The sequence below is a fragment of the Mus caroli genome, unplaced genomic scaffold, assembly GCF_978045245.1.
Source record: "Mus caroli unplaced genomic scaffold, Mus_caroli_1 scaffold_1, whole genome shotgun sequence".
Taxonomy (NCBI): Eukaryota; Metazoa; Chordata; class Mammalia; order Rodentia; family Muridae; genus Mus; species Mus caroli.
Genome location: NW_028227256.1, coordinates 158,357,217 through 158,384,246, shown reverse-complemented (window position 1 = coordinate 158,384,246; position 27,030 = coordinate 158,357,217). Strand labels below are relative to the sequence as shown.

The 27,030-nt window shown below is 37.9% G+C and overlaps 1 protein-coding gene across 1 annotated transcript in view; it reads left to right on the top strand.

Moving 5' to 3' along the window:
- The window catches only part of Rabgap1l (RAB GTPase activating protein 1 like), a 587,625-nt gene that overhangs the window by 53,582 nt on the left and 507,013 nt on the right, over positions 1 to 27,030 (top strand). The window contains exons 3-7 of the mRNA XM_021173796.3: positions 644 to 836; positions 10,075 to 10,285; positions 12,101 to 12,275; positions 22,373 to 22,530; positions 24,321 to 24,431. Of these exons, the coding sequence (XP_021029455.1) occupies positions 644 to 836; positions 10,075 to 10,285; positions 12,101 to 12,275; positions 22,373 to 22,530; positions 24,321 to 24,431 (848 nt within the window). The remainder of the gene's footprint in view (positions 1 to 643; positions 837 to 10,074; positions 10,286 to 12,100; positions 12,276 to 22,372; positions 22,531 to 24,320; positions 24,432 to 27,030) is intronic.

The following is a 27,030-nucleotide window of genomic DNA, read 5'->3' as shown; positions in this document are numbered from 1 at the left end:
CATAAAATTCAAATGGTCTGATTATGTGTGTGTGTGTAGTATGTGTGTGATACAGTTTATTGTGTGGAGGTCCATGGACAGTTTTCTGGATTGTTCTCTCCTTTGACCACGAGTGATCTTGAGATTGAATTCAGGTAGTTGAGTTTGGCAGTGAGCACTTTTACCCACTGAGCCTTCTCACTGGTCTTGCATTAAATATAGTTTGAAAGCCCTGGCAATATTTTATGAAGAATCCTTTTGTGAAGTGAACCCCTCTTTTATTTAGTAGATTTTATCATTCAGGATCTCAATGTATTATGGGAATGTGAAATTAGGATTGCTGGACAAATTCTCAGTATTTACTGACTGTATATTTAAATATTTAGAGTTTTTAAAGGTTTTACTTATTTTATATGAGTATGCCATCACTGTCCTCAGACACACCAGAAGAGGGCATCAGATCCCATGACAGATGGTTGTGAACCACCATGTGGTTGCTGTGAATTGAACTCAGGACCCCTGGAAGAGCAGTCAGTGCTCTTAACCACTGAGCCATCTCTCTAGCCTGAATATTTAGAGCTTAATTTTTCAAAATGAAATATTTTTACTAAATTAAGCCTCATAATTAAGAAATTGAAGAAGAATTGTCTTGCTCTGCCTTTAGATAGCTTCCAATGGTGATGAGCAGTTGGAAAAAGCCATGGAAGAGATTTTGAGAGATTCCGAGAAAGGACAAAGCAGTCTACCTGTTGATTGCCAAGGATCCAGTGAGATTTCAAACTGTTCCTTTGGAGATGTGCCGGCCAGCCAAACAACTAAGCCACCTCTCCAGTTAGTTTTGGATCCATCTAATACAGGTAATGTGCTGGATCCTTAAAGACGATAAGGGGAATGGAATAAAATAAGATTTAAGGTGAAAGTTAGAAAACTTTTAGTTTAACATTGTCTTTAATCTTGAAAAAAGATTTGTAAGTATATCTGTGCCTGTGTCATTGTATGCATATTCCACATACCCATGTGCCCACAAAGGTCATAAAGTGTTGGAACTACCTAGTGTTTGTACAATATTCAAGTTGGCATGTGGGTGCTGGGATCTGAGCTCCAGTCCTAAGGATTGTATAACAAGTGCTATTAACTGAGGATCCAGTCGTCTACCCCAATATTTAACTTTTTCCTTTTGTTGAGACAGTGCCATTCAGATGGGCCTTAAAGAGCACTCAGGAGATGGAGGCAGGAGAATGACAAATTTTAGGCCAGCCTTGCAACACTTTCCATAACCCCGTCTCCCACCCCTTAGTTTTGTTTCATTTAGATCAGGGCCACCATGCTTTTAGTTCTGGTTGGAGGTTTCTATGGTTTTGCATATATATATCTATCTAGAATAAGAACGCTATGTTTGAGCACTCATATTACCTCTGCTATTTTGCGCACAATATGTCCTTAGTACTTGTTGAACAAGTTAAAAATTCTTGGTAATCAAAGAGTAGTATAACAGATCTTTTATATCATGTGCTTTTTTTTCCACAGTTTATCTCTCCTTATTTTAAATTATAATTGTCAAAAATTCCAACCAAAATAGCTTATTGGTTCCATCAGTATATCTTACAAAAATACAGCACATATGAGGGTAAATTATACTCTGATAACCTGTTTGTGAGTAAAGATGATTTTTAGTATGTATTAGGTGTTTCTAAAGGACATACATGATAGAATGAATGTCAATTATATTTAATATTTGTTTAATTATCTTTATATGTATTTATATTTAATATTTTTATTAAATAAATGCAATTATATTTAATATTCATATTAAAGGGAAATTTATTAGATGGTTCCTTTCAATTCCCTTTTTGATATGTTGATTATGTATTACACATACATACACTGAAAAAACCCAGGAGACAGTATAATATATGCATTTTAAAGGACTTGTAAAGGAAAATGCATTTATTAATTTACTTTTTAGTTTTTTGAGACAGGGTTTCTCTGTGTAGTCCTGGCTGTCCTGGAATTTGCTCTGTAGAGCAGGCTGGCCTCAAACTCAGTGATCCTCCTGCCTCTGCCTCCTGAGTGCTGGAGTTAAAGGCATGTACCATCACTGCCTGGCAGAATTGTATTATATTTTTTGTTTCTGTTATTGTTGACTCTGGATTGCACGATGATATTATTTTCTTCAGGTTGACACGCTTGTGATAGCCTTTCTTTCAGAGTTGGTTTCTAGTTTTCAGTTTTCTTTATAAGGAAATGGTTTTATTTTACTTTAATTGCTGGTGGATAGTTCAGGTTCGTTGGTCTTTGAGCTTATGAAAAATGTTCACTGCCTTCTTATTTCTGTAGTTTCTTTTTTATTTTTAAAATTTATTTTTATTTCATTTATTTTTTGTTTCACTGTGTGTTTATGTTTGTGAATCTACACAAGTGTGTGCAGGTGCTGCCCAGAACCAGCAGAGGGAATTGGATTCCCTAGAGCTGAGAGTAGAGGTGGTTGTAGGTCACTCGCCATGGTTGCTGGGACAAAAATTCAGGTCCTTTAGAAGAGCAGTAAACAGTCTTTTAACATTTGAGCCATTTCTTCAGCCCCTGTACAGTTTCAGAGGAGAGAGTTTCTGTAGTCTACCTCCTTGCCTCCGTTTTCTCTTAACAGTAGCTGGGAACTGAATTCAGCGCCTTTGCACGATGCTAGGCACCCCTGACCCGCATGCTCAGCTTTCCTTTCCTTTGATAGTTTGAGACTGTGACTCTCCAGGTTGCTCATCCTGACTTTGAATTGCTCTGTAGCCCAGGAAGGCCTTGAACTTGTGATCCTCTTGCTTTTTCCTTCCAACATAGCTGGGATAATAAGCCTGTATAATTAGGTCAGCGGTTTGATTCCTGGGTGTAGTTTTCTTTGAGGTTGTATTTTTAAAAGAATAATTGAGATTCTTGAACATGGACATTCAATATTTAACCAAGTCAGGGAAAATTTCAAACATTTATCTTTCCCTTGGCAGTTATAACTCTCTTTCTTCCCCACATTAAATTCTCTAGTGTTCTTGTAACCTATTTAACAGTGTTCAACATTTGTGTATTCTCTAGAGTCTGAGTAGAGTCCTTCTTGGGAGCTTTCAGGTCCTCTTATTTCATTTTCTTTAAGTTGAAGGAATTTTCTGTAATGATTTTTCTTTTGCAGACAAAAAATCCTGTTTAGTAATCTTCCAGAGAATATTTCATTTTTTTTATATTTATTTTTTTTATTATGTATTTTCCTCAATTACATTTCCAATGCTATCCAAAAAGTCCCCAATACACTCCCCCCCCCAGACCCCCACCCCCCCCCCACCCCCACCCCTTGGCCCTGGCATTCCCCTGTACTGGGGCATATAAAGTTGGCAAGTCCAATGGGCCTCTCTTTCCAGTGATGGCCGACTAGGCCATCTTTTGATACAAATGCAGCTAGAGTCAAGAGCTCTGGGGTACTGGTTAGTTCATAATAATGATCCACCTATGGGGTTGCAGTTCCCTTTAGCTCCTTGGGTACTTTCTCTAGCTCCTCCATTGGGGGCCCTGTGATCCATCCAATAGCTGACTGTGAGCATCCACTTCTGTGTTTGCTAGGCCCCGGCATTGTCTCACAAGAAACAGCTATATCTGGGTCCTTTCAGCAAAATCTTGCTAGTGTATGCAATGGTGTCAGCGTTTGGAAGCTGATTATGGGATGGATCTCTGGATATGGCAGTCTTTAGATGGTCCATCCTTTCTTCACAGCTCCAAACTTTATCTCTGTAACTCTTTCCATGGGTGTTTTGTTCCCAATTCCAAGAAGGGGCACAGTGTCCACACTTTGGTCTTCGTTCTTCTTGAGTTTCATGCGTTTAACAAATTGTATCTTATATCTTGGGTATCCTGAGTTTTTGGGCTAATATCCACTTATCAGTGAGTACATATTGTGTGAGTTCCTTTGTGAATATGTTACCTCACTCAGGATGATGCCCTCCAGATCCATCCATTTGCCTAGGAATTTCATAAATTCATTTCTTTTAATAGCTGAGTAGTACTCTATTGTGTAAATGTACCACATTTTCTGTATCCATTCCTCTGTTGAGGGGCATCTGGGTTCTTTCCAGCTTCTGGCTATTATAAATAAGGCTGTTATGAACATAGTGGAGCATGTGTCCTTCTTACCGGTTGGAACATCTTCTGGATATATGCCCAGGAGAGGTATTGCTGGATCCTCCGGTAGTACTATGTCCAATTTTCTGAGGAACCGCCAGACTGATTTCCAGAGTGGTTGTACAAGCTTGCAATCCCACCAACAATGGAGGAGTGTTCCTCTTTTTCCACATCCTCGCCAGCATCTGCTGTCACCTGAATTTTTGATCTTAGCCATTCTGACTGTTGTGAGGTGGAATCTCAGGGTTGTTTTGAGTTGCATTTCCCTGATGATTAAGGATGTTGAACATTTTTTCAGGTGCTTCTCTGCCATTCGGTATTCCTCAGGTGAGAATTCTTTGTTCAGTTCTGAGCCCCATTTTTTAATGGGGTTATTTGACTTTCTGGAGTCCACCTTCTTGAGTTCCTTATATATATTGGATATTAGTCCCCTGTCTGATTTAGGATAGGTAAAGATCCTTTCCCAATCTGTTGGTGGTCTTTTTGTCTTATTGACGGTGTCTTTTGCCTTGCAGAAGCTTTGCAACTTTATGAGGTCCCATTTATCGATTCTCGATCTTACAGTACAAGCCTTTGCTGTTCTATTCAGGAATTTTTCCCCTGTACCCATATCTTTGAGGCTTTTCCCTACTTTCTCCTCTATAAGTTTCAGTGTCTCTGGTTTTATGTGGAGTTCCTTAATCCACTTAGATTTGACCTTGGTACAAGGAGATAGGAATGGATCAATTCGCATTCTTCTACATGATAACCGCCAGTTGTGCCAGCACCATTTGTTGAAAATGCTGTCTTTTTTCCACTGGATGGTTTTTGCTCCCTTGTCAAAGATCAAGAGACCATAGGTATGTGGGTTGATCTCAGGGTCTTCAGTTCTGTTCCATTGGTCTACTTGTCTGTCGTTATACCAGTACCATGCAGTTTTTATCACAATTGCTCTGTAGTACAGCTTTAGGTCAGGCATGGTGATTCCACCAGAGGTTCTTTTATCCTTGAGAAGAGTTTTTGCTATCCTAGGTTTTTTGTTGTTCCAGATGAATTTGCAGATTGCCCTTTCTAATTCGTTGAAGAAATGAGTTGGAATTTTGATGGGGATTGCATTGAATCTGTAGATTGCTTTTGGTAAGATAGCCATTTTTACAATGTTGATCCTGCCAATCCATGAGCATGGGAGGTTTTTCCATCTTCTGAGATCTTCTTTAATTTCTTTCTTCAGGGACTTGAAGTTCTTGTCGTACAGATCTTTCACTTCCTTATTTAGAGTCATGCCAAGGTATTTTATATCGTTTGTGACTATTGAGAAGGGTGTTGTTTCCCTAATTTCCTTCTCTGCCTGTTTATCCTTTGTGTACAGAAAGGCCTTTGACTTGCTTGAGTTAATTTTATATCCAGCTACTTCACCGAAGCTATTTATCAGGCTTAGGAGTTCTCTGGTGGAATTTTTAGTGTCACTTATGTATACTATCATGTCATCTGCAAAAAGCGATATTTTGACTTCTTCTTTTCCGATTTGTATCCCCTTGATCTCCTTTTGTTGTCTAATTGCTCTGGCTAGGACTTCAAGTACAATGTTGAATAGGTAGGGAAAGAGTGGGCAGCCTTGTCTAGTCCCTGATTTTAGTGGGATTGCTTCCAGCTTCTCACCATTTACTTTGATGTTGGATAATGGTTTGCTGTATATTGCTTTTATCATGGTTAGGTATGGGCCTTGAATTCCTGATCTTTCCAAGACTTTTATCATGAATGGGTGTTGGATTTTGTCGAATGCTTTTTCAGCATCTAACGAGATGATCATGTGGTTTTTGTCTTTGAGTTTGTTTATATAATGGATTACATTGATGGATTTACGTATATTGAACCATCCTTGCATCCCTGGGATGAAACCTACTTGGTCAGGATGGATGATTGTTTTGATGTGTTCTTGAATTCGGTTAGCGAGAACTTTATTGAGGATTTTTGCATCAATATTCATAAGGGAAATTGGTCTGAAGTTCTCTATTTTTGTTGGGTCTTTATGTGGTTTAGGTATCAGAGTAATTGTGGCTTCATAGAATGAGTTGGGTAGAGTACCTTCTGATTCTATTTTGTGGAATAGTTTGTGAAGAACTGGGATTAGATCTTCTTTGAAGGTTTGATAGAACTCTGCACTAAACCCATCTGGTCCTGGGCTTTTCTTGGTTGGGAGACTATTAATGACTGCTTCTATTTCTTTGGGGGATATGGGACTGTTTAGATCATTAACCTGATCTTGATTTAACTTTGGTACCTGGTATCTGTCTAGAAACTTGTCCATTTCATCCAGGTTCTCCAGTTTTGTTGAGTATAGCCTTTTGTAGAAGGATCTGATGGTGTTTTGGATTTCTTCTGGGTCTGTTGTTATGTCTCCCTTTTCATTTCTGATTTTGTTAATTAGAATACTTTCCCTATGCCCTCTAGTGAGTCTGGCTAAGGGTTTATCTATCTTGTTGATTTTCTCAAAGAACCAGCTCCTCGATTGGTTGATTCTTTGAATTGTTCTTCTTGTTTTCACTTGGTTGATTTCACCCCTGAGTTTGATTATTTCTTGCCGTCTACTCCTCTTGGGTGAATTTGCTTCGTTTCGTTCTAGAGCTTTTAGGTTTGTTGTCAAGCTGCTAATGTGTGCTCTCTCTAGTTTCTTTTTGGAGGCACTCAGAGCTATGAGTTTTCCTCTTAGAAATGCTTTCAATGTGTCCCATAAGTTTGGGTATGTTGTGGCTTCATTTTCATTAAACTCCAGAAAGTTCTTAATTTCTTTCTTTATTCCTTCCTTGACCAAGGTATCATTGAGAAGAGTGTTGTTTAGTTTCCACGTGTGTGTTGGCTTTCTATTATTTATTTCGTTATTGAAGATCAGTCTTAGTCCATGGTGATCTGATAGGGTGCATGGGACAATTTCAATATTTTTGTATATGTTGAGGCTTGTTTTGTGACCAATTATGTGGTCAATTTTGGAGAAGGTACCGTGAGGTGCTGAGAAGAAGGTATATCCTTTTGTTTTAGGATAAAATATTCTGTAGATATCTGTCAGATCCATTTGTTTCATAACCTCTGTTAGTTTCTCTGTGTCCCTGTTTAGTTTCTGTTTCCATGATCTGTCCATTGGTGAAAGTGGTGTGTTGAAGTCTCCCACTATTATTGTGTGGGGTGCAATGTGTGCTTTGAGCTTTACTAAAGTATCTTTAATGAATGAGGCTGCCCTTGTATTTGGAGCATAGATATTCAGAATTGATAGTTCCTCTTGGAGGATTTTACCTTTGATGAGAATGAAGTGCCCTTCCTTGTCTTTTTCGATGACTTTGGGTTGGAAGTGAATCTTATCAGATATTAGAATGGCTACTCCAGCTTGTTTCTTCCTACCATTTGCTTGGAAAATTGTTTTCCAGCCTTTCATTCTGAGGTAGTGTCTATCTTTTTCTCTGAGATGAGTTTCCTGTAAGCAGCAAAATGTTGGGTCCTGTTTCTGTAGCCAGCCTGTTAGTCTATGTCTTTTTATTGGGGAGTTGAGTCCATTGATATTAAGAGATATTAGGGAGAAGTAATTGTTGCTTCCTTTTATTTTTTTTTGTTAGAGTTGGTGTTCTGTTTTTGTGGCTGTCTTCTTTTAGGTTTGTTGAGGGATTACCTTCTTGCTTTTTCTAGGAGGTGGTTTCCGTCCTTGTATTGGTTTTTTTCTGTTATTATCCTTTGAAGTGCTGGATTCGTGGTAAGATAATGTGTGAATTTGGTTTTATCGTGGAATACTTTGGTTTCTCCATCTATGGTAATTGAGAGTTTGGCTGGGTATGGTAGCCTGGGCTGGAAATTGTGTTCTCTTAGTTTCTGTATAACATCTGTCCAGGCCCTTCTGGCTTTCATAGTCTCTGGTGAAAAATCCGGTGTAATTCTGATAGGCTTGCCTTTATATGTTACTTGACCTTTTTCCCTTACTGCTTTTAGTATTCCATCTTTATTTAGTGCATTTGTTGTTCTGATTATTATGTGTCGGAAGGAATTTCTTTTCTGGTCCAGTCTATTTGGAGTTCTGTAAGCTTCTTGTATGTTCATGGGCATCTCTTTCTTTAGGTTTGGGAAGTTTTCTTCTATAATTTTGTTGAAGATATTTGCTGGTCCTTTGAGTTGAAAATCTTCATTCTCATCTACTCCTATTATCTGTAGGTTTGGTTTTCTCATTTTGTCCTGGATTTCCTGGATGTTTTGAGTTAGGATCTTTTTGGATTTTGTATTTTCTTTGATTGTCGTGCCGATGTTCTCTATGGAGTCTTCTGCACCTGAGATTCTCTCTTCTATCTCTTGTATTCTGTTGCTGATGCTCGTATCTATGGTTCCAGATTTCTTTCCTAGTGTTTCTATCTCCAGTGTTGCCTCAATTTGGGTTTTCTTCATTGTCTCTACTTCCCATTTTAGGTCTTGGATGGTTTTATTCAATTCCATCACCTGTTTGGTCTGGTTTTCCTGCAATTCTTTAATGGATTTTTGTGCTTCCTCTTTAATGTCTTCTACTTGTTTAGCAGTGTTCTCCTGTATTTCTTTAAGTGAGTTATTAAAGTCCTTCTTGATGTCCTCTACCATCATCATGAGATATGCTTTTAGATCCGGGTCTAGCTTTTCCGGTGTGTTGGGGTGCCCTGGACTGGGCGAAGTGGGAGTGCTGGGTTCTGATGATGGTGAGTGGTCTTGGTTTCTGTTAGTAAGATTATTACGTTTACCTTTCGCCATCTGGTAATCTCTGGGGTTAGTTGTTATCGTTGTCACTGTTTAAAGATTGGAGCAGACTCTGTGTTCCACTCACCAGAAGTCTCAAAATCCTGTGGCGGGTGTCATGGGTAGCTGGCGGGTGTCAGCCGACCCAGCGCTCTAGCTACCCCGGTGCTGGTAAGAGGCTTGTGGCCCTACTCAGGCCGGATTTCTGCCTCCCCAATCAAAGCAATCTCAGGTCCCGCACGATTGGACTGGAGCAGAAGCTGTGTTCCACTCACCAGAAGTCTCAAAATCCTGTGGGGGGTGTCGTGGGTAGGTGGCGGGTGTCAGCCGACCCTGCGCTCTAGGTACCCTGGTGCTGGTCAGACCGGAAGAGGCTTGTGGCCCTACTCAGGCCGGTTTTCTGCTTCCCTAACTAATCAGAATATTTCATTTTTAGATCCTATTTTACTCAGATTTAGAATTTTTTAATTATTTGTTTTCTTTTCTTTTTCTACTTATTTTGTTAAAAAATTAAAATCCTTATTCATATTTGTAATAATTTAAAGGATTTGCTTACTAACTGTATTGTCTATAATTTTTAGGTCCAATTTTATCTAATGTTGTTTTGTTCTTATAATCTATAGTTATGAATCTTTTGTTACCCAGATTTATATATATATATAATGTATTTATATATGAATATATTCATTCTCTCCATTAATTAATTAATCTTCTTATAAAAAGTCCTCTCCTCATTTTTAGAAACCTAGTAACATAAGTGCCAGCAAGCTTCCCTGTGTACACTGCTTGCTCCTCACCAATGCTTTTCCTCCTGGACCTTGCTTATTGCTTCATATTTCTTACTAAACTGACTGAAATGCATAACAACATATATGCATGTAATAATAATAATAAAATAATTTAAATCTTGATATTTACCTATATTATGTTAAATACAGCTAATGACTTTAATAATATATTTTTAGATATTCTATAACAGTAATGAGCTTTTAAAACATGTTGTAAATTGAATTATGTATGTATTCTTCCAAAGTGTTCATTATACAGAGTGGTAAAATTGGGTGAAACAATCATAAAAATTAATTGAAAGAAAAACAAATTCATTACAACACTTAGTAGTTCACAGAAGCTAGTGAGCCAGCAATAAGGGTAATGAGTAAACGACTCTTCTGTTTATGAAGTGTGTATGAGTGACTTGATTGTTTTCTTTCTTTTTTTTTTTTCTTCCAGAAATTTCCACACCCAGACCATCTTCTCCTAGCAGACTTCCTGAAGAAGACAGTGTTCTCTTTAACAAGCTGACATACTTAGGATGTATGAAGGTTTCTTCCCCACGCAGTGAAGTGGAGGCTTTACGGGCCATGGCCACCATGAGAGCCTCCAGTCAGTACCCCTTTGCTGTTACTCTCTATGTGCCCAATGTTCCAGAAGGATCTGTGAGGTAAGTCTAAATTTTCTTTTTCTTAATGTCTGATTAACTATTCTGAGTTACTCATGCATTCTGTATGGGGTTTCATAAATCAGATGTAGGTCAGCTATGAGTTCACTTATACTCTCTAGACTTACAGTGCAAATTAAAAATTACATTTAGGCTTAGAACTTGTTCTTGTTTGGAGAAGGTATTTTCAAAACTATTAGGATAGTAAGTTAAGTACAAAGTAGTGACTAATTGCAGTGTAAATTTACAAAGTTTTGATAAAGATGTCCTTAGTGTCTTAGGAACACATTGTGTTAAAATATGATTTGTGTGGAATGTGTGTGAGGACATGTAGATGTTTGGAGGCAGAGGACATCCACTGCTGGCATTCTTTAGGTGCTGTCTAGCTTTTAAAAATTTAAATTAAAAACATTTTGAGTCACGTCCCTTACTGGCCTGGAATTTGCCGCGGTTGCTAGGCTGGCTTGCTGGCCTACTTGTGAGGGTTCAGGAGCTACCTGTTGACCTCCTGAGCATGGCACTGCAAGCACAGGCTACCACACCCAGATTCTTTTCTTCTCTGTGGATTCTAGAGTCTTACCGTGGCCTCTAACTTGTAAAGCAAGCACTTTCCTTTGTCTCCCAAACCTTCAAAATGAGAGGCAGAGACAGGCAGATCCCTGGGTGCTGTTTGCCACAGTCCCAGCCACGCGTCCCAGTGAGACACTTTGTCTCAAACAACAAGGTGAGCAAAAACTCTTCTTGTACAAACAGGACCCGAGTTTGGGTCACTACCACTAGAAAAAAAATTCCAGTGTGTCTACATGCCTGTGACCCCAGTGTTGAGGGACAGACTCGGACAGGATTGATGGGCTTGCTGGCTGCCACTCACTCCAGGTAGGAAAATCAAAACAACAAAGAAAACAAGATGGAATGCTCTTAAGGATTGGTACCTGAGATTGACCTCTCCATGTACACATACACGAACGTGCATTTACACTTGCACGCACAAACATCTACAAGTACAGACCCCCACATAACAAATACTCGCTGACTCACATGAAAAAAGAAAGGAATGAGAAAGAAATGGACTTTCTAGGAGTGATCAGTGCTGCTCATTTTCTCTCTCTTTTTTTCAATCACATGTCTTTATTTCCAGAGATCTGAAAAATGCTTCTTAAAAAAAAAAAATCTTTTCTGGGTGTGGGGTGTGGTAGTAGCTCTCATCTCAGGCAGAGACAGTTTGTATCTCTGAGTTTAAGGACAGCCTGGCCTACAAAATGAGTTTTAGGGCAGCAATTAGTACCTAATAGATCTTATCTCAAAAAACAAACTAACTAGTCAAACAAAAGCAAGAAAAAAATTCTTTGACAATTTGATATATATATATATATATGTATACACATACAAACACACATTTTCACCTGTCCTTGTCATGCTTGTCTAGCTCATCCTCTCTTCCACTGAAACAATTTTTTCTTAACAATCTTACTCTTACTTTGCTGTCTTTTCCCATCCCCTTACTGATATTGCTTTTTACACAGGATTAAAATTGTTGGAATGATATATATATATATTAGTTGACTTTGAATAGCATATGAGTTGGCTCCTAGGAAACACAAGAATGAAGTAATTGTTAAAGTAAAATGATTTTGTGTATATAGTGTATGTATATATATATATGTATATGTTAGATTTTTCATAGCATGAAAATAATTTGTTTACTTGTATTAATAACTGTCTTGTGATTTGAAGGTAGTTACATTATGTCATCATATATTGGCATGATTTGTTCTTTGATAGTTGATATTTTATGTCTTTTTTTTTTAATTACTGCAGAATCATAGACCAGTCAAGCAATGTGGAGATAGCGTCTTTTCCAATTTATAAAGTGCTTTTCTGTGCACGTGGGCATGATGGGACACCCGAGAGCAATTGCTTTGCGTTTACAGAGAGTTCTCATGGTTCAGAAGAATTTCAGATACATATTTTCTCCTGTGAAATTAAAGAGGCAGTAAGTATCATACAATGGAGCAGTTTTCTACAGGATTGAATTAGGATAATATTTTTGAACTCTTGATTTCCCTGTCATAGAAAAACAGTATGTAAACTTGGATACTTTAGAGACCATGTTAATATTTGCAATAGCATGGAATTGAATATAGAACACTAAATAAGTCTGATATATTGTGCATGAACATGATATTGTAGGTACAACAGGTGTAATAGAAAATACCATTTGGTAACTTGTCCTTCTACCCTATGGTTACTGTACTATTTGTTTAGACTCTGAAATGATGATTATTTTTGTGCCTGTTATTATTTTACTTAAGTTCAGTAGTTCAAGTGGTTTTTAAAGATGCCTCTAGTACTTCCTGATTCTCTGCTGGGCTTGATAGTTGTTTAATGCTTTCACTTATGTATCATACGCACAGTGTTTCTTAGGTCTGCTCATGGCACTGGTGATACTTTTTATCACTTTAAGCTTTGAGTTCATTCCTTTTTTTTTTTTTTTTTTTGGTTTTTCGAGACAGGGTTTCCCTGGAACTCACTTTGTAGACCAGGCTGGCCTCGAACTCAGAAATCTGCCTGCTTCTGCCTCCAGAGTGCTGGGATTAAAGGTGTGCACCACCACGCCTGGCTTGAGTTCATTCTTAAGTTGGCTCAGCTTAACATACAAATGTTCACACAGAGTTAGGGAACTTGGAATCCTTTAAAGATGTCAGTATATTCTTAGCAATTATTATTAACTAATGGTTTCTTCTTTCATTGGAGTAATAGTTCAGAATCAAATGCTTGCAATACTCTCTTTTCTGAGTTTATTGACTTGTCCCCCCCCCCCTCAAATTATATTAATTTAGCACTTGAAGCTATTTCAAAGGCTTTGAAAAGGAAGTTTGTACTCAGGAGGTAGAGGTAGATGGATCTCTGAGTTTGAGGCCAGCCTAGTCTTACAGAGCAAGTTCTAGTACAGCTCAGGCTACACAGAGAAACCCTGTCTTAAAACACAACACAACACACACAACACAACACAGAACACACACACACACACACACACACACCCTCCAAGATCAACCAACCAAACAGAAAACAAAGAAAAGTGGGTTTGTGTGGGCAAATTTTCAGGTATGCTTGCTTTGGAAATTTAAATTGTCAATAGAAAATGCTGTAAGCAGCACCATTCTAGTCTTTATTTACCATGCAGCATGAACACATAGTTTTAATTATAGATGTTTTTATGACCACAACAAGAGATCTTTCATTGAAATGTAGATCTTTGTGAGTTTAATATCAAGTACGATTAGCATGGTATTTCTTTGCTCTGGCAATTATTTTGCTTTGCACTAAAATGAACATGTTTGACAGCACATAATTTATACTGTAACTATAGAAATTTTCTGCCAGAATTCATGCCTTACATAGACTTCAAGTTGTGTTAATTTTTCAGATAAGGTCAGTGTATCAGCCTGAACTGTATATTGACTTCTTTCTGAAAAGCTGTGATTGGAGAGAGTGAATGGGTCCACGTGTGCTGTCAGCATACTTGGTGTGTGGTAGTCATGAATGGAAGCATGTTGAAACAGTGCATGGTTTTTTGTGAACGTAGGGCTATTTCTGGTCCTTACGTGCTTCACTGCAGACATGGGGAAACAAATTGGTAGAGTCCTGGCACTTCATGTTGACAGCTGTCACTTAATATACCTGTATGGTTACCGGATCACTGGGGCCGAACAGTAAGGAGAACTCTGAAGAACTCAAGAGCCTGCTGCTGTGAGATGGAAGTGCTGCCCTAGGAGGAAACGGAAAGGGAACCTTCTGCAAGCATTTCTGTAACTGATGGTATGTACCTTTCCTTTGGAATTACAGAATCGATATTTATTTATGAATGGAGGAGTTCTTTATTGTTTAAACGCTTTTAACAGTGGGTGAACAAAGGGGGGAAATGGAAAATTCTTGACATAATTTTGTAGGTATTACTATTTATGACATTTCTAGGCAGTGTATTGCTGGTTGTGGGAAAGTAATTTCCATGAATTATTTTTTTGTAAGATTTATTTAATTATTTCATGTATGTGAATACACTGTCACTGTCTTCAGACACACCAGAAGAGGGCATCCGATCCCCATTACAGATGGTTGTGAGCCACCATGTGGTTGGTTGCTAGGAACTGAACTCAGGACCTCTGGAAGAGTAGTCAGTGCTTTTAACCACTAAGTCATCTCTCCAGCCCTATAAATTTTTTAAAAATACATGTTTTAGAGTGTTTTATTGTCAGTCACTATTGGTCAGAATATATTGTTTGAAAAAGGAGGTACACAGCATGGCCATTAAACCTTATTAAAGAGGGAACATTCCTAAATGTTGAGTAACCCAGTATATATAGAGAGCTATGTCAGACACAATATGGAGCTTCTATTTGATTGATCCTAATAACATCCCATGGTATGGATAGGATTTATTTAATCAACTGACCTTATGTTTCTAGTTGCCTGGAACAACCTTAACTTGTGCCTGTTGTCTTATTAATACCCTTACATTTATTTTAAAAAATGCTCTGGTTTAGATGATAGTTTGTGTGCTTACTTTTTATTTGACTCAAGAAAAAAAATTGACAATAGAGATGGGCTTAAAATTGAATTCTTTAGCTCAGAAAAACTATATATTTTTAGCAACAACTTGTTTAAATATTGTAAAAAGTAGAGGCCAGTGAGATGGCTTGGTGGATAATGGTGTTTGCTACTAAGCTGACAACTTCAATTTGATCCCTGGCACCTACAAGGTGGACTTAAAAGGTATCTACCCTCTACCCATGTGTACAAAGCACACACACACGCACACGCACACACACACACACACACACACACACACACACACACACACACACACACTTGGGGGGCGTGGGGAGGGGAAGGGAGCGGGACAACAGACAGGCAGAAAGACACACTGACACATAATATAAAGATCAAATTAAAAAAATTGTAAAAAATAAATTTAAGCTTTTGTTTTTCATTGTTTTTTGTAAGTGGGTTTATTAACTGCATAGCTTACATTTCAGTTATGTTTGTGGTTTACTCAAACATACTATGTAGTCTTTTCAGCATCTGTCAATATCTTCCTCACCTCATCAAAAATATACTATAATTATACTTTGAGTTAATTTGAAATATTTTAGTTACATTTACTGGTCATCTGGTTATTTTGTTTCCCAATTTTCCTGTTTTGTGGTGAGGGGATACCTTCTTGGTGGGCACAAGTAGCTTAGGGACTAAAGGGCAGACCACTCTTGTCATTTATGTATATTATGTAGCAATGCCATTAATTAATTTTTCTTCTTAGAGTCCCTGGATGGTACTGGAAGGTTTTTCTACTAAAGGCAAGAAGACATTTTCTCAAGCAGTAACAGTATGGCTACTACCAGATGGCCCATGATGCTCTTATTTCACCGTGAATTCATCTCTTCAAGCAGCAGATATTGACAGTGGGAGAGGGGAAGCCTAGCCAGTGTGGGTGATGACTCTCTTGGGCACTGTGATAACTGGATACATTTGGCTTTTTGACCTGGCAAACTTCTGTAACCCTATTGGACTGGATCTTTGTAATACATTGCAAAATAGTTGGGCAGTCCAACCAAATGTATCTTAATGTTTGTAATCTTTGTACAGGGAGAATGATGTAAGGCTTCTGTTTAGGTATTGCAGACAAAAACGTAAAGAGAGATAAGGAGGTAATCATGTTTCTTGTGTCTTTGTGGATGTGGTACACGTAGCTTTAAAAGAATAAGGAATTTAGGCTGTATTAAGATCTGTAAAAGTAACTTTTTTCCTATTTCAGTTGTCTCCTAGTCTTACTGCTTTGCTCTGTTGATCTAGGCTTCATCCTGGAAGCTTCTAGCCCCTGTACAATCTAATCTAGGCCAAATCTTTCCAGTTCTGAGACCTACTGCTGAATAAGTTTGCCCCTTCCTAGTTCTCCCTGAACTCTGGGTGGCCAGTCTGACTCAACTGTTCTGGCTCAAACTCCTCTCCTAGCTGATTGACTCAAACTGGGTTCTCTTAGCTTCTCTGAATTACACTGCTTGGCCTCAAACTAACTCTGGCAGTATGTTCTGACCTTCTGGCTTCTTCTCATTTTTCTGGCTTGTTCTGTCTTTACCTGTGTCTAGATTGTTCTCTCTCTGCAACTTGTCTCTGTACAACTCTCCCTGTAAAAACTGCCTCCTTCCTTCTTCTCTCTCCCTGCACTGCTCTCTTAAATATCTTCCTTTTCCCTTTTCTTTCCCTGAGAGTTGAGCATATCCTATTCTGTCACATATTTCTCTGATTCATCAGTTAGTCTGCCACTCAATTAGACATCACTTTCAAACAGGGTGCTTCCTTCTACAAACTAACTTTACCTTCATTGTTTGGGATTAAAGTTATATACTAAAGGTCTGTCTGTATTCCAGCCAGAAGGATTAAAGGTGTGTGCTATGGGTGAGCCACACCACAACTAGAAACACAATCTTGGGATTCACAAGGTAAACACAAATATCCTGCAACAAAGCTCCCCTCACCCCTCATTTGTGCGTATGTGTGTGTTATGTGCACCTGTAAGTATTTATTTGTGTCTCTGTGTGTCTGAAGGTGTGCATGTACCTATAGTCTCCTGAGTTTAGGATTTACAAGATTGAACCACCATGCCCTTCTGGACAGTAATTTTTTTTTTCTTTTCTTTTTCTCTTTTCTTTGTCCTTCTCCTCCTCCTCCTCCTTCTCCTCCTCCTCCTCCTCCTCCTCCTTCTCCTCCTTCTTTTTCTCTTCTCCTCCTCCTCCTTCTCTTCTTCTCCTCCTTCTCCTTCTCTTCTTCTCCTCCTTCTCCTGCTCCCTCTCCCCCTCCCCCTCCTCCTCCCTCTCCTTCTCCTTCTCCTTCTCCTTCCCCCCCTCCCCTCCCCCCTCCCCCTTCTTCCCCTTCCCCTTCTTCTCCTTCCCTTCCCCTCCCCTCCCTTACCTTTTTTCTTCTCTTCTCTCTTCTCTCTTCTCTCTCTCCTCTCCTCTTCCCTCCCCTCCTCTCTTTTCCTTTCCTTTCCTTTTTTCTTCTTTTCTTTCTTTTCTTTTTGAGACAAGGGTTCTTTGTGCATTCCTGGCTGTCCTAGAACTTGATCTATTGGACAAGCTGGCCCAGAACTCAGAGATCTGCCTGCCTTTGGCTCCTGAATGTTGGGATTAAAGGCAATACTGCCTGGCCAGTATTATTTTTTTAAACTATTTTGGTTATTTTCTTTTTTTTTTTTTCGAGACAGGGTTTCTCTGTATAGCCCTGGCTGTCCTGGAACTCACTTTGTAGACCAGGCTGGCCTCGAACTCAGAAATCCGCCTGCCTCCGCCTCCCGAGTGCTGGGATTAAAGGCGTGCGCCACCACACCCGGCTTATTTTGGTTATTTTCAATGATAATGCATTCAAGCAAGTTGTTCACTTAAAAAAATTAACACATTGTTTTTCTTTTTTCACTTTTTTGATTTTTTTTTTCTGTAATAGCCTTTGCTGGCCTGGAATTCACTAGGCAACCCATAGAGATCTGCCTGCCTCTACTTCCCAAGTGCTGGGATTAAAGTTGAGTGTCTACTATACCCAGTTATATGCTTTTCTCATGGAGTGATATTTTTATCTACATACCTACCTTCCTTTCTTTGTTTCTAAAACTAATGTACTTATTTATGTGTATGGATGTTTTACTTGCATGCATGTCTGTGCAGCATGTGCTTGCAGTGCCTGCAGAATATAGAAGGGCATAAGATCCCCTGAAAATAGAGTTACAGACAGTTGTGAGCTGCCATGTAGGTGCTGGGAATTGATCTGAGAACAACCAGTGCTCTTAATCACTGAGCCATCTCTCCAGCCCCACATTTATTTCTTGAATGAACATTCCTTGGTAATTAGTATTTCTAAAGAATAGATTGTGTTAATGGATATTAATTGGAACTTTAATTTGGAAAAAGGAACTATATACATATAAGTAAGTACTTTGTCATTAAATAGTAATATTTGAACTTTAACTCTGTAATATTTGCCATTTGGAAAATACTGAAATATAGAAAATAAAAGTACTAAAATTCTACAGTAGTTAAGATTGTAGTCTGTCCCTTGTTGCAGATGTCTATGTAACCCCTATTCCCAGCAGCACCAGTCAGATACCAAGTTATGTGTCTAATGTTTTTTGTAGATGCTTTTTGTAGAAACAATTCTTCTGTATTATTTGTCAATAAACATTTGCCTTCTACAGAAAAATGCCTATTTTAGATTATTTTTGTGAGTGTGTGCTTTAAGAACATGCTGTGTATTGAAGTGTTTGCCATGATATGCATTTTTAACTTACTTTACATACTTGGTTGTATAGTATCTAAGAACTAATGTTGATATCAGTGTTTCTGAGCTCTACCTTACTAATACCTGAATCACCTTTTTCCTGCCTACTGACTTTAGAATTCACACACAGTATTAACCTTTTTTTGTGAAATAGTGATTTGTGAGACATGACATTTAAATTAATGTCATTAGAGTTAAATTTGAAATGTAGGCTAACATTTGTGATTTTGGCTGACTTATTGATTCATGCTCAGCCTAATCACAATTTATTTGTATTTGTTGGAAGTTTTCCAGTGTATCCATAGCACCAGATTGTTACTTTTTGCAAGAAAAAGTTTAAAAGTTTGTTTAATGAGTAAGTTTATTGTTTTATGTGCATAAGACTTGAGGTCTTCAATTCTTGTTAATATCAACTGCTGCTTTTATTATTTTTTCTTTGTTTATTCAAACCCATAAGGGGATAGCTAAAATATTTTATAGTTCTGAATGCTGTGCTATAAATATGGTTCTACTGTTAACATTAACTGTAAATGCCTGCAGGAGTATTTGTGAAGAGCTGTTAGTGCTAAAAATGTTAAGTAGTTGATTTAAAAATTAATTTGGTATTGGAAAAGTAGTTTAGGGTAATCTAATAGTTGGCGAAAGTGTGACTATTAAGAGTTTGAGAACAACTTGTTTTACAATGTAGGATGCTTTTATTTATTTATTTTTTAATAGTTTTTATTAGGTATTTTCCTCATTTATATTTCCAATGCTATCCCAAAAGTCCCCCATACCCTACCACCCACTCCCCTACCCACTCACTCCCACTTTTTGGCCCTGGTGTTCCCCTGTACTGGGGCATATAAAGTTTGCGTGTCCAATGGGCCTCTCTTTCCAGTGATGGCCGACTAGGCCATCTTTTGATACATATGCAAATAGATACATATGCATATGCATCTACATATACATATAGAGTCAAGAGCTCTGGGGTACTGGTTAGTTCATAATGTTGTTCTACCTATAGATGCTTTTATTTATATGCAGGAAAAAGTGAATTCCAGAATATATGAATTAAACAAAATCAGAAAAATGAAATGATGTATTCCATTTGATGTAACAAATTACATCGTTTTGTAAGTGCTGAGGTCAATTGCAGCATCTTGTTTATGATCAAAGTATCATTGAGCTGCAATTGCAGATCAACAGTGCTAACAGTTTCTTCTATTGGAAGGAATATTTTTGTTTTAAGCAAATTTAAAAAACAGTGTTTCCTAGATTAATAAGTTCATTGAAATTAAGAAATTTGTTATACTATTCAGTAAGATCTTACTTGCATTTCCCAGAGTGAGTATTGACAATAGGACCTTTGACGACTCTCTTCTCACCATGTTCTTCAACCAACGCGTTGATGGGCTGAGAGGTTTGAAGTCTTCGGTGTTTCTAGCACATAGTTTGAGATATTAATTCTGACACTTATTTGGATCTGGGGGCAAGAATAATTTTTAGAAAGTATAGTATTTATTGTTCTTTGTCACTTTAGGGAAAAATTGAGCCATAAATAAGTACAAAAATACAAATAACATTTCATAGTTACGAGTGACCTGACACTAAAAGCATATATACAAACATTTTCACTATTCATTCTGGAAATCACTTATGCTCCAAAACATTGAGTGAAAAGACTAAAGTTCTTCAGCTCCTCCTGACGTCAGATGCTGTATGCTGAAAGGCTGGCAACTTCAATGTTCCGGCCCAGTGTCTAGCTTGTTGAAGTGGAGGGTGTTCTAAATAGAAACTAAGGACTTCAGTTAACATCTTGTTTGTGATTATGCATTGGGAAGACGTATACTACACTCATTTTATAATTATTTCTGGATCCTCTCATTGCAATATTTTGTAGCCAAGAGACATTAATAAATGAATATATTTTGTGAACCTAAATTAGTTCAGTTTATTTATTTTTTTTTTGTTTGTTTGCTTTTTAGACACAGGTTTCTGTACCTAAACCTAGCTTGTGACAATCCTGGCTTAGTGATTCTAATGCTGGCAGTACAGGTGTGAGTCACCGTACTTGGCTTTAAAAAATGTCATTTGACTGTATGTACATCTGTATATATGCCTGCAGGAGGTTTCAGATATCAGAAGAGGTGTTGAAGTGGGATTATACACATATATGAGATGTCACATGGGTTCTGGGAACCAAACTTGAGTCCTCTGCAAGAGCAACAAGTGCTTTTAACCACTGGGTTTTTGTTTTTAAAGTTGATGTTTATTAACTTTTAAAATACCACCATTTCATCGAGGGAGGAGGCACAGACTGGGAGGGGGATAATGACTGGACTATAAAAAATATTTTTAATAATAATAATTAGATATATTTAAAAAAGAAACAAAACAAGAATATCTGAATGATGTCTATTAAATTAAATAATTCTTTTGTAGGGAGGCTGGTGTTCAGTATGAGTACACTTGGACATATTCATGTAGTCTAGGTACACACATACACATTCATTCATTGAGTCTGAGCCTCTTTACTGCTCTGTGAGAGCAAGTCATTCATAAAGAACAGATCAGAACAATGCAGCTTCCTTTAAAAGCCCTTGACTTAGAATTTCAGATTCCACCCAGTCACTTTCCTGCTGGCTGCTTCCTAAGGTTATCAAAGCTAAGTGGGATAGTATGTACTAGCTGAGTCAGTTACCTGCAAAGCCGCATCTGAGGCTGTATAGAAGAGATTAGTATTGATTTATGATAGCAAACTATCTATTTTCCTTAACAGAGCAACCCTTCATGTATATGGCACCCAAAAGACCCCTGCTGCTTATATTGGGGAGAAATTACTTTGATAAATAATAGAATAAAATAATGTGATACATTTTCCCATGACAAATGGTATATGTAGTACAGGTAAGCAGTTTCTTTGGAGGGAATAGTGCATTGTCTTTTTTTTTTTTTTTTTTTTCGAGACAGGGTTTCTCTGTGTAGCCCTGGCTGTCCTGGAACTCACTCTGTAGACCAACCAGGCTGGCCTCGAACTCAGAAATCTGCCTGCCTCTGCCTCCCAAGTGCTGGGATTAAAGGCGTGTGCCACCATGCCCGGCTGCATTGTCTTAATTATTCATCATCTGAGAAAACCCTTTCAAAGAAAATATTTCCTAATAATGAAATGATCTCTGATTCTTGAGTTGTTGTTGGTTTTTTCTGGTCATGCCTATTACACATTTTGTTAGTGAGTGAGGTCCTTAATCACAGGTAATGGTGCCAACTCACTGTCATTCCTGAGTGGACCTGGGCCTGCTGCTGTTGTTCAGATCCTAGCTGCAGCTCTTTAATTTTCCTTTCTGGTTTCTGGGGTTTATACTGATAGTATTCACTGTAAATCTTACCTATGTAGGTGCGAAACCCACCAGACTTGAATTTAAGCCTGTGAAATCATGCATTATTGTTGATTTCATATAGTTACACATTATATGGGATTAGTGTGCTTTTTTGAGGAATACTTAAGCAATATATTTTCATGGATTCCATGCTAATGATAATCTTCATATAATAATAATCTAGAATTAGAATGATGTGTATTTACAATATATGGTTAATTACCCACCATTTTTTAGTGCATAACTAATGAAACTGTTAGTATTACTGACCAGTGGTCGATTGATGCTTACTCTGTATTTACTTTCTGAAAATTGTTGGTATGGAAAGTAAAAGACTTGCAGACTGAGAGAAGGCTATCATGGTTCATTTAGTGCTTTTGTCTAATTGTAGATCCTTTTCATGTTTTAGGTAAGCAGAATTTTATATAGTTTCTGCACTGCATTCAAACGTTCTTCCAGACAAGTGTCTGATGTTAAAGACTCAGTCATCCCGACTCCCGACAGTGATGTGTTTACCTTCAGTGTCTCCTTGGAGGTCAAAGAAGATGATGGAAAAGGAAACTTTAGGTGAGGATATTTGAAAAGAGTAATCTCAAAAGAAAGTTAGCATTGTGCCTGAAATACAGTATTCACTAGCAGGCTTTCTAGACACGAGGTTGTATTTACATCAAACTTAAGATAGGTCAAGAAATACTTGGCTGGTGAGTGGTCATAGTTTACTGTTCTCAAACTTCTCAGATAGTCAAATAATTGTAATGATTAAAAGAATCTGATGATATAGAACATTCTAAAATCATAAAAACTGGGCACAAGGCTGTAATTTTGTAAATAGCCACAGAGAATCACATTTTGATAAAGTGTCCCCTGGGACTGAGTGACAGGTGGTTTTGAGCTGCGATGTAGAAAGTGAACCCAGGTTCTTTCTCTGCAGTGAGTGCTCGTCACCACTAAGCCAACCCTCCAGCCCCTGTTAAAGTATTCTTCACCAAAATTATTTTTCGTGGTTGCTGTTAGCATACTATATGGTTTGACCATCGTTTAACCACTTTTTCCTAATATACAGTAAATTTTTTTCAGTTTAAAAGTGAGTAATTAGTAGAAAGTGGCTGTTCTATTTAACAATCATTCATATACATCAACAGTGTCTTTTTTGAGACAGGGTCTCACTACATAGCCCTTGTCTGGCCTTGAACTTGAACTCACAGAGATCTGCTTCTGTCTTCCTTCCAAGTGCTAGGATTAAAGATGTGCACAAATACACTTGGGCCTTTAATGTTTTTATTTTCTAGCAATGATTGCTAGATAGTCACTTGTATTTTAACCAATTAAAAAAAGTGAATGTCAGATTGAGTAAGTTGCTGGAAGTTTTTTTCTTTTTCCGAAAAGACAACTTGTATGTCTTGTCAGCATCTAAGCCTATAAGTTTTATTTGCTCATTGTGGGAATAGCTATGTTATCTTTTGCTAGATTTTAGTTAGCTTGCTATGATCTGTATCATTTTGTCTATCTTTTATTTATATTTACTTGGATATGTAAAAGCAGTCTTACATTTTTAGTGCTTAAGAATAATGTGTTCTTACTGTTTTTTGCCTTGAGCTTAATTATGGTATGGGTACAGGTGATCACTAGCAGCTGAATTAGAATGTGGCAGTCTTCAAAAATTAAATAAGCATCATTTTAAAATTTTTTATACTTTAAAAACTAAATTTGAAATTATACCATGTTGTCATAGTTTTAGATACTGAATTTAACTTTGATTGGGAGATAAAATTATAAGGCTTTTGTAATCCATGATCAAAATTTCTAGAAACTATGTTGCTAGTTATAAAATTGTTATCTATCTGTATGAAGTGAGATTCAATATGTCTTAAGAATATAGTATTCTTGGGCTGGAAAGATGGCTCAGCAGTTAAGAGCACTGACTGCTCTTCCAGAGGTCCTGAGTTCAAATCCCAGCAACCACATGGTGGCTCACAACCATCCATAATGAGATCTGACTCCCTCTTCTGGAGTGTCTGAAGACAGCTACAGTGTACTTACATATAATAAATAAATAAATCTTAAAAAAAAAAGAATATAGTGTTCTCACTGTGCTGTGCTGGTGCATGCCTTTAATCCCAGCATTAAAGGAGGCAGAGGCAAGCTGGATCTGTGAGTTCAAGGCCAACCTGGTCTACAGAGTGAGTTCCAGGCCACCCACATGGAGAAACAAAAATAAATAAAAACAAACAAGCAAACAAATGAAAACCACAAAGAATATAGTATTCTTGGTTTAATACCTTGTTATTTGGTTCTTATTTTAGAATGTTATATTAACTTTTCCTGTTACTAATTTTTGTTCTTTTTAAATATTTCAGTCCTGTGCCTAAGGATAGAGATAAATTTTATTTCAAAATAAAGCAAGGAATAGAGAAGAAGGTTGTGATTACAGTTCAGCAACTGTCTAACAAAGAGCTAGCTATTGAGAGGTGAGTACTTGTCCTTTCATCACACCTCACCCTGGTATTGGCACTGCTAACATGCTTCATGTTGGATCTCTGTTGTACTGTTTATGTTTCTACCACTCCAACATCCCTCCTCCCTCCCTCTCACCCCTTACTGCCCTTACAGATCTCATCCTACTGATTCAGCCCTTTTGTTCATACCACCCTTTTTTGTTTAACACTTATTTACATCTAGGGAAAGCAGTTATTTAATCTTGTATCTTGTAAAGATATATATTTGGTATTTGTGTGTGCGTGTCTTTGTCTCTGTGCACATGTGCACATGTGCATATGTGCATGTGTGCATGTGTGTGGAGGCCCCAGTCTCAGGTATTGTTCTGGAATTCTCAGGTGCTGTCTACCTTTGAGGCAGGGTCTCTCATTGACCTAGAGCTTGTTGGTTAGGCTAGGATAGCTGACCCCTGAGCCCTAAGGATCTGTTTCTCTCCATGTCCCCAGACTTTGTAATAATGTACACATTACCGTATTTGCTTTTTAAATTATTGATTATTTTATTTATTTATATTTCAAATGTTGTTCCCCTTCCTGGTCTTCCCTTCACAAGTTCTCCACCCCTCTCCCTGTTGCTTTAAGAGGGTACTTCCCACCCACCCACATACTCCTGCCTCACCCCTCTAGCATCTTTCTACGTTGGTGCAACAGGCCTCCAACAGGACCAAGTGCCTCCACTCCCATTGATTCCAGGTGAGGCACATACACAGCAGGAGCCATGGACCCACCCATGTATACTCTTTGGTTGGTGGTTTAGTTCCTGTTGGTTTTCCTGTGCAGTTGCAATCCTCTTCAGCTCCTTCAGTCCTTCCCCTAACTTTTCCATTGGGGTCCCCAGGCTTAGTCCCATGGTTAGCTGTGAGTATCTGCATCTGTCTTAGTCAGATGCTGGCAGAGCCTCTCAGAGGACAACTATACCAGGCTCCTGTCTGTAAGCATATCTTGGCATAAGCAATAGTGTCCGGTTTTAGTGTCTGTTGATGGGTTGGATCCTAAGGTGGGGCGGTCGCTGGATGGCCATCCAGAGACCATTCTTGCTTTATAACCTTGGTTTTGGGAATCAAACTCAGGTCTCGCATATATGCTGTCAGCACTTTACTGATTAGGTTATCTTTACAGTCTAAAGGATATGTGTATTTGTGTGTGTGTGTATCTTTTTAATTAAATTTTTGGGTTCCATTTTTTGTTTGTATGGTGTTTTGCCTGCCTTTATGCCCTTGCACCATATAAGTACAGGACCGTACCTAAGGGAGCCAGAAGAAGGCTTCAGATCCTGTGGAGCTGAATGGAGTTATAGAAGTTATAGAATGAGCTATGATGTGGGTGCTAGGAACTGAACCCAGGTCCTCTGCAAGAGCAATAAGTCTGATTTCTTCACTGTTAACGTTTCCCCACTTATAACAAGTAAGTAGTTTGAAAAGGGACATTTTAAGACTACAAAGAAGACAAAAAAAAAAAAAAAACCAACAAAAAACCCCAAAACAAAAAAACCAAAAAACCAAAACCAAAACCAAAAAAGCCCAAACCAAAACTTCCAAACAACCCAAACGCTGATCCTTGTTAAATGTCCTTTTTGACTTAGCATTCATTTGTGGTTCATTTCTATTTCAATTAGCTTAAATAGAGTGATCTTGATGAATTTTTGTGAAGTTGAGTGCCATATTATATATTTTTTACTAACTTGGTTAAACATTTATATATGCACTTTGAAAATAAATTAGAAACTAATACAGGAATGTTATATTTGCCTATTACATTTGTGAAGTAATTTTATTCATCCTCTTCGAGTAACATTCAGTTTTAGTGTCTGTCAGCACATAGGCTTCTTAGAGCACATATATTTTTTCCAGAGCACAACATCTCAACTTCTGCTGCTTAAATTATTTGAGAGAAACCTTTTGAATTATTATATGTTATTATTATCAGACATTTTCCAAAGATTTATACATGTTAGGATAATTGTTTTTAAAAGTAATTCTATATTTCACCACCTACTATATTGTTTTTTATTATTTTTTTTTCCTTCTTCCTCCTCTTTTTGTGATAGATTGAAGCCAAGACCTTGTAAATGTTAGACAAGTACTATTCATGATCTATCACTCTGTCTGTCTGTCTATCTATCCTCTATCATCTGTCTTTGAGATAGGATCCCATGTACACTAGACTGATAGTGAGCTGTATGTAGTTAAACATGACCTTGGATTTACTGATCTCCTTGCCTCCTCTTCATAAATGCTGTCATTACTGGCAGGTGGCACCATAATAGGTAACCTCTATTCTTTATGTTCTGAGTATGGGTGTTTTGCCCGCATATATGCCTGTGTACCATGTTTGTGTATGGTACCACTGGAGGCCAGATGAGGGTATCAGACCACCTAAACTAGAGCTTACAGATATTGTGATCTGTCATGTGGATCTGGGGAATTGAACCCAGGTCCTTTGGAAGATAATTAGTGCTCTTAACTGCTAAGCCACCTCTCCTAATCCCCTATTTCTTAAATTTACTTATTTTTATTTATCTGTATGAAATGTTTTGCTTTCGTGTATGTCTCTGCACCTTGTCGATGCTGTG